The following is a 17,893-nucleotide window of genomic DNA, read 5'->3' on the forward strand; positions in this document are numbered from 1 at the left end:
AAGGTAATATTTGTCAAACTTCTTCACCAAGTAATTAAGAAAGTGTCCTACATAGCTAAATGGATCTTACTTCAAAGTGGAGAAAAGTCTATTTAATGAGTGACATATAGAAACCCACTTTGACACAGTGCAGAGCCTATATAAAATGCACTCAGAACGAAACACTTCAACACTCTCTCAGTACACATTTCAAGGTCCAATAGGCTTCAAAAACAGAACAAAGCTGGTGTTCTTTAAATAGCACGCGCGTCATACCTTACAGGTCAGAGCAAAGGTCCATGTCTGGTGGGACTTTTTGGTGTTGACGGTGACCGACAGGTCAGGGCTGTGCTCCACCTGGACTCCCTCTAGGCATTCGCTAAGCTGAAAGCAAAAGAGACTCCAGTTACGGCCTGAGGTGGGAACATCAGTGAGAACCCAGCAGAGCAGCAAGTGTTGGAGAGAGCACAGACAGCGGCACAGACAGCGTGCTCACCACGGGGTGCCGGGGTGCCACACACTCCCTTCCCGTCATTCCTCCAAGAGTGACATGTGATGCAGTTAAACAAGACAGAGAGAAAATTAACTACAGACTTAGAACCAAAACCTCCCTGAAGGAAGGTCATTACTGTAGGAGCTGCAAACCTCCAGGCAAAGGTTCATCTTAACAAACGGGCCAGCTTTGGTTACTACACACGTCCTTAGCCAATTAAACTATTCTTTTTTTTTCGCAGCTGGGGACTGAACCCAGGGCCTTGCACTTCCTAGGCAAGCACTCTACCACTGAGCTAAATCCCCAACCCCCTTAGCCAATTAAAGAAATGCACTGCGCTTCAGCACAGGAGAGAGCGAAGCAGAGCCAGCACCCTGTTCGGAGCAAGGTCAGAGGTCATCTGTACGTACCACTTTCTCAGGGGACAGTGAGCTCATCCACTTTTCTATCAAGGTCTCCATGTAGCTGCCTGAGAGCTGTTTGTTCTCACTCTGCTGCTTCAGTTTTATCAGCCGCGAGGCATATCTCTTCTGCCATTCTGCTAGTTCTTCCTGGGAATGTGCTGAAGTACACTGGGCACCGTACCTACAGATCCCTTGCTCTAAAAACCTAGGCAGAATGGGAAAGACCGTTATCGTATACTTCATTCAACAGGTTAAAGATAACTTCCACCATTTAACCTCTGCCTCCCCAGTAACAAGACAAACATCTTCTGAGAGGCAGGGTTTATCACTGTCAAGTTCAATGACAGGAGTAGAGGGTGACAGACCAACATTCATGACAGTCAAAGTGTCAATCTGCAACCCTATATCCACCGACTGTTCTTAGAAACATGGTGATCTTAAAGGACAATAATATCTTGAGACCCTTCCCAGGAGAACACATGCTTCCTTTGTGCTCTGTTAGTTCCTTTCAGTGCAGAATCTTCCTGAAGCAACACTGACATCCAGTGGGCTAGCTGTTCACAGCCATGATCTGCTTCCCCAAACTGCCTGAACACACTCTGTGTACACGGAACTGCACCACTGTGACCCCTTTACCTTTCCCTTCTAACAGAATGCTTCTTCTCTATTACTCCACTGAAACTACTAGCTAATGTTAAGTTTCAAATACATTTAGAATAAAAGTTTTATAGTTAGAGTCACAAATTCATTTATCAGTTACTCGGTTCTTTTCAAGGGGTAAATACAGAAATATTGACGGCCAAGGACACAGAGCTAATAACCCCTTCTGAAGTGACCATGAAACACGTGAACCTAGAACAATGCTGCTGATTAAATTCTTGTTTGCTTCAAAAAATGTGCAAAATAATGTATTTGCCTGTTGTGTATACAATCTGTATACAATCTTCATATTACAGGGATGCGTTGTTCTCTATTTCTAAATTATTTCATTCCTTATCCATTAAGAGCCCTGGCTGCTTTTTCAAAGGACACAGATTCAATTCACAGGCCTGGATTGGCAGCTCACAACTGCCTATAACTCCTGTCCAAGGAGAGAACCCAACACTGTCTGTGGGGGTCTGTGGGAAACAGGCGCACACGGTACACAGACACATGCAGGCAAACACTCATACACACAAAAATAAATTCTACAAAATTATTTTCCTCTTTAAAAAGGGGTTCTATTCTCATCTAGACTCTAATTCTCAGGTTTGTTTTCTAAAGGATCACATTCTCTCTCCAATAACTTGGTGCCACTGAGACCTGCAGGGTTTACTATTTCCATTCCTTAGTTCCACTACAGAACCAAGTGGCTGTCCTGACCGTGTCTCATCAGAGCACGTGTCAGACTCCGGTCACTATGCCACGCAGTTCCAGGCAGCAAAGTCTACGGAAAGCCCCACCAGCCACTCACTCTCTCAGAAGGAACTCAAGAGCTCATCTTTAAAATGAGACTTTGGTTTCCTGTCTACATTTTAGGAATAATTAATTAATTATTTATAATGATTACATAATTAATTCTGAAAATGCTTAAAATACAAGGTACTTTTTTTTTTTTTTTTGGTTCTTTTTTTCGGAGCTGGGGACCGAACCCAGGGAGGGCCTTGCGCTTCCTAGGCAAGCGCTCTACCACTGAGCTAAATCCCCAACCCCAAAATACAAGGTACTTATAAATTCCATTTATAAGAATTACATGACAGCATTTTTTAAAGAAAAGTTATTAAAATAGTGGAATATGACTGGTTTTGTGCTCTTTCAGTTTATAGGAACTAATTTCATCTCCAATTTACCATATCTAAATAAATTCCGCACTAAAAAGAGCCGCAATTAAATTCAGCCAGCATAAAAACTTCTGAACAAAGTATTAACAGGCTACATCTACACACCGCTATTTTGATACCACAGTTTGCATGGGTGTAGTGCTGACCCGTAGCTTCCACTGCAAATAGGAAACAAACCATTTCCCTTGAACATTATCCTTTTTTTCACATGTTATCTTCATTGAATTTAAATTACTGCCTTCAAAAAGTGAAGGAAAATTATCTATCCCTTCAAAAGAGCCATGTAATTTGTTTGAAAACAATTCCTTACATTACCTTTTACACAAGGTGTACTCCTCACTGCTGGTGATCCCCCTGGGCGGTGGGCGGAAATGCCAACCATTACAAGACGCTAGGGAGGAATGCAGACATAATCACATCACGTGAGGCTGCCACACCATTCCAATACCTTATGTCTAAGGCACACCGCTCCACACGTATCATCCAGACGATATGGAAAAGACCCAGCAAAGGGCCCTGCTGGCAAAGGCCATCACCCAACAGCTAAAGCAGGTCGGTGGCCTGAATCTGATCTGGCAGGAGGTGGGCTTCCTCCCAGGGCAGCCTCTGCTCGGAGAACTCAGGAGAGAGGCTGGTATGTGTCATTCTCAAGCATGGATGCGTGTCTATGAGGAACTCCTTCCGGAATGAAAACTGACCGTCCGGGAAGGAGGTCTTGTGCACAGACTCCACCACTGACGCTGACTGAGAAGCTCCTGAAGATCTGTGTGGGGCACGTCCCCTAAACACTTTCTCAGAGAAATGAAGCTCAAACTCTTACACATACATAGGAGCTAAGTGTGTATATTTCTCAATTCAAACGACTTGATGCATTTAGATTAAGTCCAAATAAGCCTAGCAAAATAAGGCCTAGGAGAGAAAGGGCAGGCAGCCATTTTCTATTTTCACAAGTATGTCCCCCACCTCTCCTCAGGAGACAAAAAAAGATATTCTGCCAGGCTAAGCTTAAAAGTTGTGTGGGGCTGGGGATTTAGCTCAGTGGTAGAGCGCTTACCTAGGAAGCGCAAGGCCCTGGGTTCGGTCCCCAGCCCCGAAAAAAAAGAACCAAAAAAAAAAAAAAAGTTGTGCTTCAGCCACGACAGGGAAATTACTAAGCCTTAATAAATATTCCTTCTAACCCCAACTACAAAGATGAAGCAGCAGCCTGAGAAGCCAGTGTGTGCTCTATGACAGTCACCACCATGGAATGAGCACGGCAGGGCCAGCTGGGGGCGCAGGCTCACTGTACACACCTGCGATCCAAGCACCTCGGGCTCAAGGCCAGCCTCAGCTACAGGTTACCGGGCGTTATCACTCAGTTATCTTAGGAACAGGTCCCAGAGAGAGAGCTGCTTTCTCACACCTACTTCTAAACATTTATATTCTTTCCTACATTTCCAATTAGAGGGAATGCACTTCCCAGCAATTCTTCAAAAAAGAAGCAAAGGCTGGAATAAGAGTTGCCTGAACGGATACTTGCAGCCAACCACTGAACTGAAAACAGGTCCCCAATGGAGGAGTTAGAGAAAGGACTGTAGCAGCTGAAGGTATTTGCAACCCCATAGGAAGAACAACAATATCAACCAACCAGACCTCCCAGAGCTCCCAGGGACTAAACCACGATCCCAAGAGTACACATGGAGGGACCCATAGCTCCAGCCGCATATGTAGCAGAGGATGGCCTTGTTGGGCATCAATGGGAGAAGGGACCCTTGGTCCTGTGAAGGCTCGTTGCCCCAGTGTAGGGGAGTGCCAGGGCAGGGAGGTGGGAGTGGGTGGGTGGATGAGAGATGTGAGTACCCTCACAGAAGCTGGGGGGGGGGGGGCGATATATAGCAGGTATTTGGAGGAGAAACAGGGAAATGGGATAACATTTAAAATATAAATTACAAATGCAAGTAAAAAAGAAGAGTTGCCTGCAGTTACAACAATATTTAGTGCTTACCTTCATCTAAGTCTTCCACATGACAGCCAGAGAGGGCATTACTTGTTGCTGTCTGCAATTTTTCAAATAAGAGATATAAGATTAAAATAAAAAAGAAACTGACTGATGCTGGTTTAAATTTGAGCAGTTTCAACATTAAAAAATAAAAGATGGCTGGAGGTAAAATAAAAATAAATGAATATTCAAAATATTAAGAAATAATAAAGAAAAATCTGTCTATGGGAAGTTTTCAATAACAATTTTTTGTTCTTTTCTGTTTTCTGCCTTACGACTGACAAATTCAACTTTGCAATGAAGTTGGATCAAAACCACTTTCTACAGAAGTGTCTGCCATTATGAGGGTACTCATGAGCATGTTTTTAAAAGATAACCCAGTTGTTGGTAAAACAAATTGAATATAATGAGTATATCAAAACAAACAAACCAGGATGAAATACTTATGCTACGAGCACTGTAGGTTTCAAAAAAGATTCACTAAAAGATCACTCCTAAGTTCCATGATCAAGGTCTACACAAAATGAATACAGAAATAATATCTGAACTAGAAGGACACCTATGTTAACAAGGAGGAAAGGGAAAGGAGAAAATGATATTATATTTTAACTTCAAAAATAAATGGCCCAAAGTACGTAAATAAATACATAAACTAAAAAATCAAAATAAAAACCCTTCTATCTGTCTGGATGAGTTGTGCGTTTTTACATGCACTGCTGGCCCTGCCTTCCACATGTCCTGCAAGTGCTTCCCCAGGGCACTTCTGTCCCTGTTGACTTATCATTTTCAAAAAAAGTAAAAATAAAAATCTTTAAGCCACAGATTTCCCTGTTGCTTAAAAAGACATGGATGATTTAAAGATTATCTTGTCCTTGGGTTCGGTCCCCAGCTCCGAAAAAAAGAAAAAGAAAAAAATAAAATAAAGATTATCTTGTTTGAATTTTCAGGGTTGTGATTTGCAACTGCATGGGATTATCAAAAATTAAAATTTCCCAAACACTTATTTTTATTTATTTTTATTTTTGGGGACCATAAATAACTAATAAGGAATGGGAGTCGGAGAGATGTGACTCCGTGTACAAAGGGCCCACTATACAAATGTGAAGGCTCCCAGAGCCCAGAGTTCAGACCCCAGAACCTATGTAAAGCGGCAGGGAAGCACAGTGACATCCTATAATCCCAGCAGCACTCAGGTGCAGGAGCGAGAGATCCCAGAGACACCTGGCTAGCTGACCAGCCAGGACTGACATGCTCCAGGCTCGGCAAGAGACCCTGCTTCAATTAACAGAGAATAATAAAAGAAGATATCTGATCAACCCGAGGCCTCCACATACACAATCATGCCCACACATCCATAGGGTGCCCACACATGTATGAATACACGTACACACAAAGCACACACATATAGACATGAGGAGGAAGAAGAGGAGGGGGAGGAGGAAGAGGAAGAAGAGGAGGAAGAGGGGAGGAAGAAGAGGAGAAGGGGAAAGAAGACGATGAGGGGAAAAGAAGAAGAGGAGGAAGAAGAGGAAGAGGAGGGAGGAGGAGGAGGAGGAGGAGGAGGAGGAGGAGGAGGAGAAGAAGAAAATTATAGACAGAACAAAAGACCTGGGACGCAGAGAAGACCTGAAAAACGTGCTCTGAGGATGGGATCCAGCCCGACTGCACAGAAGGTCCTCTTGTCACCTTGCAAACTGGCTGACACCACTACAATGTTCGAAATGCTAACACACACAGAATGCTCACTACCTCAACTGGGTTTGATGGGCCCAAAGAGACCTCTGAAATGGACTCACCTCTGTCTCTGCGAGAAGTGTCTTGAGTCTTGTCAAATCCTTCGTTACCATCCCATTCTGAAAGGGTGAAGTGAAGACAGGAAACTATCAGTGTGCCAGTCTGGCTCTCACAGCTCAGCTCAGCTCAGCTCATCTGTGGTCACCACAGCTCTCCTGTCCCTTTCTCCACACTGCCACTCTGTCACTAAGAAGCTGCATGCAGCTGGGGAAAGGGAAAGGCTTCACAGGAACAAAGACTCACTTGTCGCTCCTGCTAAGTTCACATTCTGCACTCCCTGATGTACCAGTGTAACATAATCCCAGCACTTGGACAACAGAGGCAGAAAGATCTCTGAGTTTGAGGCCACCCTGGTCTACAAGTGAGTTCAGAGTTACATAAATGAGACCCTGTCTCAAAAGGTATTTTTTTAAGTTCCATAAAATAGTTGCCAAAACATTAGAAAAACAAACCTAAATCCATCCCTCTCCACAGGTGCTAATGGGTTGTCTGTATATGGGAAATGCGGAACTCAGTGGTTATCCACAAGTCAGAGAACCAGAGCATCGGGGTAGTGCCTAAAGATGGACCGTTCATTTTTTGATTCTTTATATTCAAATTTGAAAATTAAAAGCAAGTTACTTTTCACTGATTTTAAATTTAAAAGTCCAACAGGTAAACAGTAAAATAACTAACTTACGAAGAAAAACTGCTGTACTTGAAAAGTCTGGGAGGACCCAAGCCTGAGGCCAGCCTGGGCTACATATACAGACACTTCGTCTCCGAAAGCACTTTTCTCTGGCTAGGGAGGCGGCGTGCGACTGTGACCCCAGCTCAGAAGCAGAGGCAGAAGTCTGTCTCAAGGTCCAGGTCTCCACAGACTAAAATGAGACCCCACCTCACAAGAAGGAAAGAATACACAACTACATCTGGACAGCCATTTAGACATGGCTGCATCGCTTTGCTGTGCTCACACGTGTAGTCTTGTGAAATCGGAGGCATCACCAAATTACGAAGTAGTTTAGTGCACAGGAATTCCTGCCAAGTCCACTCACCCCACGGTGAGTCAGTAATATTACACTTCATAACACAATAAATACGTTCCTATTATTTCTCTATTGTCACCAGCCATGCTCTTGGTTTTCAAAATCCCCACCGACTTAACTCGTAATCGACAGAGAATTTACACTGCCTGGTAACTCTATACTCTCTTCTTTCTCTGTTTTCATTTTGATGCCTGAAAATCCCAGGAAACTTGTAGCAGGTACCAACTGGTGGGAAAGTTCCTTCTTCCAAATTCCTACAAATTATCAATTCTATGAAGCTGTAAAAAAGGAGCACTTCATTATAGCAAAAAATCTAGAAAATGTATGTATTTAAAAAATTATCAAGTCTAAATGCAACTAGATAGTTCCACAAAGTAAATATATAGTAACACAGGTACATTTTGAGGTACTCAGTTTAAGCACATTTAGACATGTTATAAAGTAAATAGTTGAAGTTATGAATGCTGGCTAGGTTCAGTGCACATTCTGTGAGAAGTGGCAAGAGGACTGTGAGTTCAAGTCTCAAAAACCAAAAACTAAGAAGCCAGGTGTGGGGGCTCACATATGCAATCAGCATTCTTAAGGTTGGAGCAGCAGGATCACTCTCAATTTGAGGCCAGCCTGGGCTACATATTAAGATCTAGTCTCAAAAACACAAGACCAACAACAAGAACCCTGTAAGAAATAAACACATACCAACCTTTTTTAAACCCAAAGATGTTTCAGCCTCTGCTCATCATACCTTTTAAGAAGTAGTGGCATGAGATTTTAATCCCAGTACTCTCGGGAGGCAGAGACAAGTGGACTTCTATGAGTTCAAAACTAGCCTGGTCTATAGAGTGAGTTCCAAGACAGTTGGGACTACACAAAGAAACCTTGTCTCCAAAAACCAAGAATCTTGGGATTTTCATGAACTTTGACATCCAACAGAACTACACAGTACACTAAATATACACTCATTTGCTCCTACTCTCCTGAGGAGTCAAACTTGAGCGTTTGCAAGCATTCAAACCCATGCTCATCCACGTACCAGAGACTCCCCTGACAGTGACTGGGCAAGGATGGAGGACACAGGCTGGAGCTTCCCCTTCAGCTGCATGCAGCACAGCACTGCCCGGAAGGCGCTCTCTCCCTTGGCCAGTCCTTCCCCCAGCACTGCCAAGGAAGAAACACACTGTTAGCCATTTTCTTGCTTACAATAGAAAGACATCCTTAGTGCAGCTTTGTACATGCTAAAAGAGTAACTCCAAACAGAAGAAAAAAGCAGGAGGCACTTCCTAAGTCATGCCCGCAAGGACAAGAAGGAAGTGGCAAAGAATGGGTGGACCCTACTACAACTGCCAGCATCAAAACCTAGAAAGACGGCCTCTAACGCTCTCCAGTGGGCAGCTGGGTGAATACTTATCAGGGCCTGTGGCCCGCGGGAGAGCCACATCAGCTCAACTGTGGACTTCAGAACAGAGAGTAGAGAGGATCTTTAATACACCCCACACCGAGAAAAGACAAGTATTTCAGGCCAGCTCTCCGGATCACTCCACCCTATATGCATGCCTCGGAATACCACACTCACACATGGGTGAAATAATTGTCAATTAAACAGAAAGAAAACAAGCAGTTGATGTTTTTAAACAGGCTCTAGTAGGGGATGACAGTGCACTTCTACAGTTCCAGTTAAGCAAGAGGCTGAGGAAGAGGACAACTGAAGCCACCTGGTCCCAGCAAAGAAAATATTAAGACCATTTCAGGTAAAAGTACTTGCTATGTAATTTCAATGACCTTAGTAGGACTTAGTGGACTCCTTAGTAGAAGGAGAGAACCAACTTCCAGAAGTTTATATATGGCCTCCACATGTGTGGCTTCATACACACACAAATGCACATTAAATTAAATTCTTTTCCAAAAAATATTGTTTAATATATTAAACTAAATGAGGGCTTTTAAAACTGCAGACTTATTAGTTGACTAGATCTTGCACTGCTAAAATGTTAAGAGAAACTGTGAATCCCAGGCTGGCTGTGGCACAATCAATAGAGGGCTTGGCGAGCACACATAGAGCTCAGTACCCCGCACTGCACACGACAGTGGCGCTACCTCCACTCCTGAGGCAGGAGGACCAAAAGCCCAGGCTTAGATTCACCAACATAGTGAGTCTGAGGGAAGGAGGCTGGGAGAGGCAGAAGGAGACAAAGAAGGGAAGGAGGGAAAAATCTCAATATTGGATGTTTCTACATAGTTAAAAATTAGCCTCTAGGGGCTGGAGAGGGAGCTCAGTGATTAAGAGCTTGTTGTTCTTGCAAGAGACCTGAGTTCTCTTCCCAGCACCCCCAAGAGGGCTAGTAACCATCTGTAACTCCAGCTCCAGGGGATCCAACACCCTCTCCTGACTTCTCCATTACCAGGTACGCACATGGTGCACAGACACACATGAAGACGAAACACTCATACACATACAAAGTAAAGCATATAAATCTTTAAAGATAAAAAAAAAAAAAGCCCTAAGTTAGCCGTCAGGCAGGCAGGCATGGGGGTGCACACCACAATCCCAGCAGGCAAGGAAGGGGCAGACAGGTAAACCTCTGAGGCCAGCCTGGTCTACATAGTAAGAACGCTTTAAAAAAAAAAGAAGAAGAAAGAAAAGAAGGGCTGTTAAGATTAACTAGATCCGGGGTTGGGGATTTAGCTCAGTGGTAGAGCGCTTGCCTAGGAAGCGCAAGGCCCTGGGTTCGGTCCCCAGCTCCGGAAAAAAAAGAACAAAAAAAAAAAAAAAAGATTAACTAGATCCAAATATCAATGGTCACAGAATGTACTACCTAGTCTATTTGCAAGACTTCATAAATTTAATACAATTACAAGTGTCACAAGGAAGTGGATTCCTTTGCAAGAAAATAATTCGCTTCAAAAAAATACTCTCAAATTGAACTTGGTTATAAGCCGTTTCCAAGCAGTGTCCCTCTATAAGTAAGTAGGTCCATAGCGTACTGTACTGTGTAGTCGGAGGGTCTCTGCAGGACGGTTGATTTCGGTGGAGCTGACTGTCCCCCTCACTGTACTGTTACATTTCATCACACAACACTAGTGAAATCCTACACAAATGTTTAGCATGATCTCGTCATTTAAACAGTGCTCGCTCACTGCTCATGCTCTCCGACTGCTGTTAATACTTAGCTATCTACAAAGTAGATAGAGCCTTATAACCATGACAGTTAATGTCAGACATTTCCATCCCAGAATATTCAACACTGTCCATGCTAGTGTTCTTTTTTTAAAAAGATTTATTTATTTATTATATATGAGTACACTGAGGCTGTCTTCAGACATACCAGAAGAGGGCATCAGATTTCATGACAGATGGTTGTGAGCCACCATGTGATTGCTGGGAATTGAACTCAGCACCTCTGGAAGAGCAGTCAGTGCTCTTAACCACTGGGATATCTCTCCAGCCCCTGTGCTAGTGTTCCTACTTATCATATTATTAAATTGTCCAGAAAGATTTCTATTTTTACTTTTTTTTAAAAAAGATTTATTTATTGATTTTATGTATATGAGCACACTGTAGCTGTCTTCAGACACAGCAGAAGAGAGCATCAGATCCCATTACAGATGGTTGTGAGCCACCATGTGGTTGCTGGGAATTGAACTCAGGACCTCTTGAAGAGCAGTCAATGCTCTTAACCATTGAGCCATCTCTCCAGCCCTCTATTTTTACTTTTTAAAAGTAACTCTGTAGTTAAGTGTGGTGGTGTAGGCTTTTAACTCCAATACTCTTGAGGCTAACAAAAATAGAGCTCTGCGAGTTCAAGGCCAGCCTAGTCTACATAGCAAGCTCTAGCCAGCCAGAGCTACATAGTTAAAAAAAAATAAATAGAAATAAATAAACTAGGGCTGGAGAGATGGCTCAGCAGTCAAGAGCGCTGGCTGCTCTTCCAGAGGTCCTGAGTTCAAATCCCAGCCCACGTGGCAGCACACACCAGTCTGTAACTCCTATTTCAGGGATCCAACACCCTCACACGGACATACATGAAACACCAATGCAAAAATAAAAAAGCCAGTTTAGGGCCTGGAGGTGAGATTTTCATCAAGCCTGATGATATGAGTTTGATCTCACAGTCTGACATGATGAAAGGAAAAAAACCAACTCCTACAAACTGTCCTCTGAGCCAGGTGGTGATAGCCCATGCCTTTAATCCCAGCACTTGGGAGGCAGAGGCAGGAGGATCTCTGTGAGTTTGAGACCAGCCTGGTCTTCAGAAGTAGTTCCAGGACAGCCAGAGCTATTACAAAAGAAAAACTGTTTGAAAAAACCAAAAAAATAAAGAGAGAGAGAGAGAGAGAGAGAGAGAGAGAGAGAGAGAGAGAGAGAGAGAGAGAACAAACACACAGAGAGAGAATTGTCCCCTGACCTTCACATGTGACCAATGCTATGCCAGGGGTGTACATGCACACAAGCTCAAGTCCAAGCAAGCACGTATATGTACACAAACACACACAAAATAATTCTTAAATGTAACTTTAAAAGAAAACAGAAAGCAAATAGTTAACACCTGAATATTTGATCTGCGGATACAGCCCAGTTGATCCAGTGCTTGCCTAATGTACAAGGCCCTCCCTGATCAATCCCTACTCCACACACACCTCCTGGCTGTAGAGGGGTGGAAGCAAGAACATGACAAGTTCAAGGTCATCTTCTGCTACATAGCAAGTCTGAGGCTATAAGTCAAAATAAAAACATTAATAAAGAGATTTTAAAGCTGGACTGTGGGGTTGGGGATTTAGCTCAGTGGTAGAGCGCTTGCCTGGGCGCTTAAGGCCCAGGTTCGGTCCCCAGCTCTGAAAAAAAAAAAAAAAGAAAGAAAAAAAAAGAAAGAAAGCTGGACCGTGTTTGAGGGGAAAGGAGGTCCCTGTGGGGAGTGAGAAAGTTCAGCACCATAAAGACAGGAAAGCACAGGAGTGAGCAGCTGTGGAGAAGAGACCTCTGCATTCAACCCCAGAACCCACACGGAAGGACAGGACCACATCCTACCCCGTCCTCTGAATCCACATGCGATCATCAAGTGTGTGTGTGTTTAATGGTAAACACACAACTGTACTGAGCGCCTCTAGAGCTCAGAGCCTGCAGACTTGCCACTCCTCCTTCCTGGGACTCTCCCACTGCACTAGCGTTTGAGTGTCTCAGAACTTATCAAAATCGTGTTTCCTTCCTTCCTTCTATCACGCACACAAACAGCTGTACCAGTTTTTCCTTCAGTTGTTTATCTTAAATGCAATTTAGTTTATGTCTCCTGGGACTGAAACGAGGACCAGAGCGAAGAGGAAAGCCAACAGTCCAGAGCCCTGCTCTCATGTCGTGACACCATCAAGCCGCGGCGATGCCAACCACTCAGTCTACCTTCGCTCTCCTGAAGAAGAAACCTAGGTGTGGCCTGGTGCATAAGTAAAACTTGTCTCAGCTATAATCACAGAACCTGCGAAGAAAAATGACATTAAAATAGAATCTTTAGCACTGATAAAGAAAACTGGGGGTTTCTGATGGTTTTTGGGGGTGGGGGTTAAAATTCCATGCCAATAAATTCTCTTCCCAGAGAGAATTTATTCTCCCCCCTGAACCCCCGCTGAACATGAGGGGTGGGCACTGCACAGCTCACCTCGCCGATCGCCAGCCCAAGCTCCTGTCCCATCTGTCCTAACTCTGGGTTACATCTGAATACTTCTGGATACACTCGACGCTCTGCACTGGACACTGGGCGACTCTAAAGGAAAACTCATCTCCCTGTCAACGACACTCAGGTCAGGGCTGACAGCTTTCAACTAGTCACAAGGACACAAGACCTTGCAAGTTACCGACAAAGAGAAAAGTTGTCCTAACCTTGACAGACAGTAACAGCTGAACTTTTTCTGCAACAGGATATTAATTTCCAGTCTTTCGTGAAGGAGCTTGGTCCAAGGAAAGCACTGACCTAAAAATTCTTTAGAAAAATAAAAATACCAGAAGAGCTAAACTGATAAAGTAATCTGCTACCTGGACACAATCACTTTTAGAGTCACTACTACAAGGACTGAATCGAATTTTTTAAAAAATCCTAAGGAAGGCAAGATGGGAAAGTCTCTTGCTACACAACTGCTTAGTAACCAGAGTTTGACTTGGAACACATTAAGATATAAGGAAAAGAAACAACTCCACAAAGACTCCACAGGTCCTCTGACTTCCACAGCGCACCACAGTACATGCCCACACTCATGCATCCCGCACACACAGCAATCAACGTTTTAGTTCTAAGCCTAGCATAGTGGCCCACATAGGTACTTCGAGCACTCAGGAAGCTGAGGCAAAACTGTAAAACTCTTGAGGCCAATCTAGACTACACAGTAAGTACCAGCCATGCTACAAGACAAGACCTACTATGTCTCTTGTTTCTTTTTTTTTTTTTTTTTTTTTTTTTTTTTCGGTGCTGGGGACCGAACCCAGGCCCTTGCTTCCTAGGCAAGCGCTCTACCACTGAGCTAAATCCCCAACCCCAAGACCTACTATGTCTCAAAAACAGTACCCAAGGCTGGAGAGATGGCTCAGCAGTCAAGAGCACTGACTGTTCTTCCCAAGGTCCTGAGTTCAATTCCCAGCAACCACATGGTGACTCACAACCATCTGTAATGAGATCCGATGCCCTCTTCCGGTGTGTCTGAAGACAGCGACCAAGTACTCACATACATTAAATAAATTAATTAATTAATCTTTTTTAAAAATACTAAACTATTTAAGCATGTATGAGTGCATTTTGTTTTGAGCTCTCTTCGCAGGACTACAAAGATGGCTTAGCAGGTTAGCATACTTGTCACCAAGTCTGACAACTGTTTTATGCCCTGGAAGCACATTGTCAAAGGGGAAAACCAATTCCTACATGTTCTCTACCTCCACACAATGCCATACAATCAAATATCTACAGTTCAATGTCAGCCTGGTCTACACGCTAAGTTCTAGGCCAGCCAGGGCTACATATTAAAACCCTGTCTCAAAAAAATAACATAGAATCTCTTCCTAAATATCAGCCATTTTTTTTACAATAAATTCATTTGCCACACAATGATTCATAGAAATTTGTGAAAAGGACGGTGTATAGAAACAGATCCAGGTGCTGGCGAGGTGGCCCAGCAGTTTGGAGGACTTAGGACCCAGGTATGGCTCCAAGAGCCCAGACGGCACCTCACAACCATGTATAGTTTCAGTTTTAGGGGATCTAATACCTTTCTCTGGCCTCAGTGGGCCTCACGTGGTGTACATAAACTTACACAGGTACACGCATACACATAAAAGTAAGTTAATTAATTAAAAAACACAAATTCGGTTGGCATTCGAATGCCTTTAATCCCAACATCTGGGAGGCAGAGGCAGGCAGGTCTCTGCGTGTTTAAGGTCCAGCCTCATCTATATAGTGAGTTCCAGCCTGGTTTAAGCTATATAATGAGACCGTTTAAAAAAAAAATGAAGGGTTTCACAGAGAGACTGATCATCGGGTAAGATCACTGTTTGCTCTTCCAAAGAACCAGGGTTCAGTTCCCATCACCCACATGGTGGCTCACAACCATGTCTAACTCCAGTTCCAGGGAATGTAATGCCCTCTTCTGACCTCTGTGGGCACTAGGCATGCACACAGTACACATTCATACATGAAAAAGGAAAAAAAAAAAAAAACTCGTACACTTTTTTTAAAAAATTAAAAGAAATCAAACAGACTCAAAGAGAATGGAAAGCCTAAATCAAGTTACTGGACAGAGTTGAAAGGGTCATTTGTTACGATGTCTAAAGTTATGACATCAGCAAACTAAGAGCACAGTGGCGAGTATCCCACCAAGTAACCACACAGTTCTCCTGCGCCTGTCAACCTTGCCCATGAGAGGACAGCGGCTGGCGACAGTTTCTGTGACACTGGATGGCCTCTGCAGCACTGCCCTGCAGATGCTGCCTTCATGAAAACATAAGATGGCGGGACTTGCACACCGGCCCTAATCCCTTCAGTGCACCCCAACTGCCCCACTATGTATGAGCAGGAAATAGCCTGACACCTAAACTAGCTAATAACACAATTAACAAAAATGCTAACCTGAGTCCTGACTCTCCGAACCCTGCACACGGTTCTGAAGCCATGCACATGCTTCAGTAAAGCTTTTACTCGTGGCACTGTTAACACAACATGTGCAAAACAGCCTGTGACAACTGGGCTGTGGTGGCCATGCCTTTAATCACAGCACTCAGGAGGCAGAGGCAGGCAGATCTCCATGAGCTCTAAGACAGCCTGGTCTACAGAGCAAGTTCCAGGACTGCCAGGGCTACACAGAGAAATCTTGTCTTGAAAAAACAAAAACAAACAAGCAAACAAACAAGCCTGTGTATGTGCCCAGGGCAGGATAAGACTCCACGGCTTAAAGTATCTTCAACTGCCTTTTCTTCACTAAAGACCCTAAACTTCCAGAGACACACCCACCATGTGGCCACAGCAAACTTGTGACAGTATTGAGTAACCAAATGAAAACACTCTCTGAAGAAAAGCTGAGTTGAAAAGGGCTTTTTCTATCCTGAAACGCCCTTCTCTTTCTCGGTTCAGAAGTCAGTGTCTTGAGATCTCTGCTGCAAGCTAACAAGGGAAATTTTCAATCTAGAAAAGGCTTCGCTCAGGTGCAGGACTGGTTCTGTGGTTAATTCGCTCACCTTTGACTGTTCTTACTAGCTAGCTCACCAAAGAAGACTGCAGACACGCTGCCTCTCCTCTGAAGTGGAAACTCGGGGTTCTTTGGAGAGTCAGTTGTGTTAGATGGTGTTTGATGAGTCAAACACATAAAGGAACGTTTATGTGAACACAAGTGAAAGACTAAGGCAGACTCGGAGGGAACATTTTGCTGAAGCAGACCCAGGAGAGAGGATGTTCTGCTAGAACACAGGAAGTACATGTGATGAAAGATCCTTTGCTAATGACACACATTGCATAGTTGAGCTCCATTTGTCGGGACCCCATGCACTCCGCCAGATTGGATGCATGTGCTGAGGCAAGGCACGTGGAGGGCACGTGATGTTTGAACAGTACAATAGGACTTGATGGAGTGAGGGAGACAGAGCATGGCTTGCTAGTACAGCTGGCTGTGCAAGGCTTGCAGGTCTTGAGTCTTCGTTGATCTTCACTTCCCTGAGAAAGACGCAGCAGAGAACTTCTCCTGATGTTCTTCCTGGTCCCTCCTGCTGACTCCAGCTGAGGCTGAGGCCTGGCTGTCTCTGCTAGGTCATGTCACCATCGTTGTCACTAACCTGACTCTACTGAACTGGACTGTGGGTGTACCCTTGAAGTGTCTGTGAGTGGATCGAGCTGCCGCTGCCTGCTAACCTCTGAAGTGAACTGCCCATTTCCAGACAACACAGACAGGAGTTGCTCCAAAGAACCTTTCTAAACAGATCTACTTCCCCCATACCCTTTCTTTTCCACTACCTCTGGTGGGTGGTGAGCTAAAAGGGAGGTTAAAGAGTTTAAAAACCACGACTAAAATAAGCTTTGAAATAATTAAAGTTACACTCTTCTGTGTCTGCCCTATACGAGAAAGTTCTGTTTCAAGTGCTAACAGGAACTTCACTCCTCTTTCACTGTGGCACAACACTTACTGAGATTTCACAAGGTAAGGTATACTCTACCTTAAATTTCTGCCATGTAAAAATACAATTTCAGGTCTGAGGCTGTAGCCCACTGGTAGAAACCTAACCCAACAAGCACCAGGCCTTGGGTATAACCTCTAGTCTGTCTGTCTGTCTGTCTGTCTGTCTGTCTGTCTCTCTGTCTCTCCCTCTTCCCCTCCCTCCCTCTCTCTCTCTCTCTCTCTCTCGCTCTCTCTCTCTCGCTCTCTCTCTCTCTCTCTCTCTCACACACACACACACACACACACACACACACACACACACACTATGAGATCAGCACTTATGAGTACCCAGTCAGCACTGACATGACATTTCTTTTACAGTATCATTCATAAGTAAGCACAAATAGCTCAGACCTGTAACTGCATCTCCGTAGCAAGTTCAATACCAACCTGGGCAACTTGGCGAAAACTTGTCTCCAACAATAAAACTAAAGATTTATGTACAACTCTAGTTGTTTAATTAACAAGTCCCCTGAGAAGAGTCACTACGAACATGAGAATCCTACAACAGAGGCCACCCTGGTTCGCAGTTTATCTCCTCCACGTTAACTTACACTAAGCACCAACATACGAGCCTCGACTCTAAACACTAAGCCTTCACATATCTTCTCATTCTATAATCTAAATACAAATCCTGTACATCAGGCTGGTGAGACGGCTCAGTGGGCAAAGAAGCTGCCATCAAGCCTGAGTCTGACCCACAGAAGGGAAGGTGAAAAATCCACACCCCA

At 44.0% G+C, this 17,893-nt stretch overlaps 1 protein-coding gene across 4 annotated transcripts in view; it reads right to left on the bottom strand.

Annotated features, from left to right (window-relative positions):
* The window catches only part of Helz (helicase with zinc finger), a 138,227-nt gene that overhangs the window by 83,881 nt on the left and 36,453 nt on the right, over window positions 1–17,893 (bottom strand). For all 4 annotated transcript variants that reach the window (XM_032913924.1, XM_032913925.1, XM_032913921.1 and 1 more), the window contains 6 exons: window positions 8,524–8,648; window positions 6,471–6,527; window positions 4,681–4,732; window positions 3,012–3,087; window positions 883–1,081; window positions 256–363 (listed from right to left, as the gene is read on the bottom strand). In XM_032913924.1, coding sequence (XP_032769815.1) covers window positions 256–363; window positions 883–1,081; window positions 3,012–3,087; window positions 4,681–4,732; window positions 6,471–6,527; window positions 8,524–8,648 — 617 coding nt within the window. The remainder of the gene's footprint in view (window positions 1–255; window positions 364–882; window positions 1,082–3,011; window positions 3,088–4,680; window positions 4,733–6,470; window positions 6,528–8,523; window positions 8,649–17,893) is intronic.

Source organism: Rattus rattus, chromosome 9, assembly GCF_011064425.1.
Source record: "Rattus rattus isolate New Zealand chromosome 9, Rrattus_CSIRO_v1, whole genome shotgun sequence".
In the NCBI taxonomy this organism is placed as follows: Eukaryota; Metazoa; Chordata; class Mammalia; order Rodentia; family Muridae; genus Rattus; species Rattus rattus.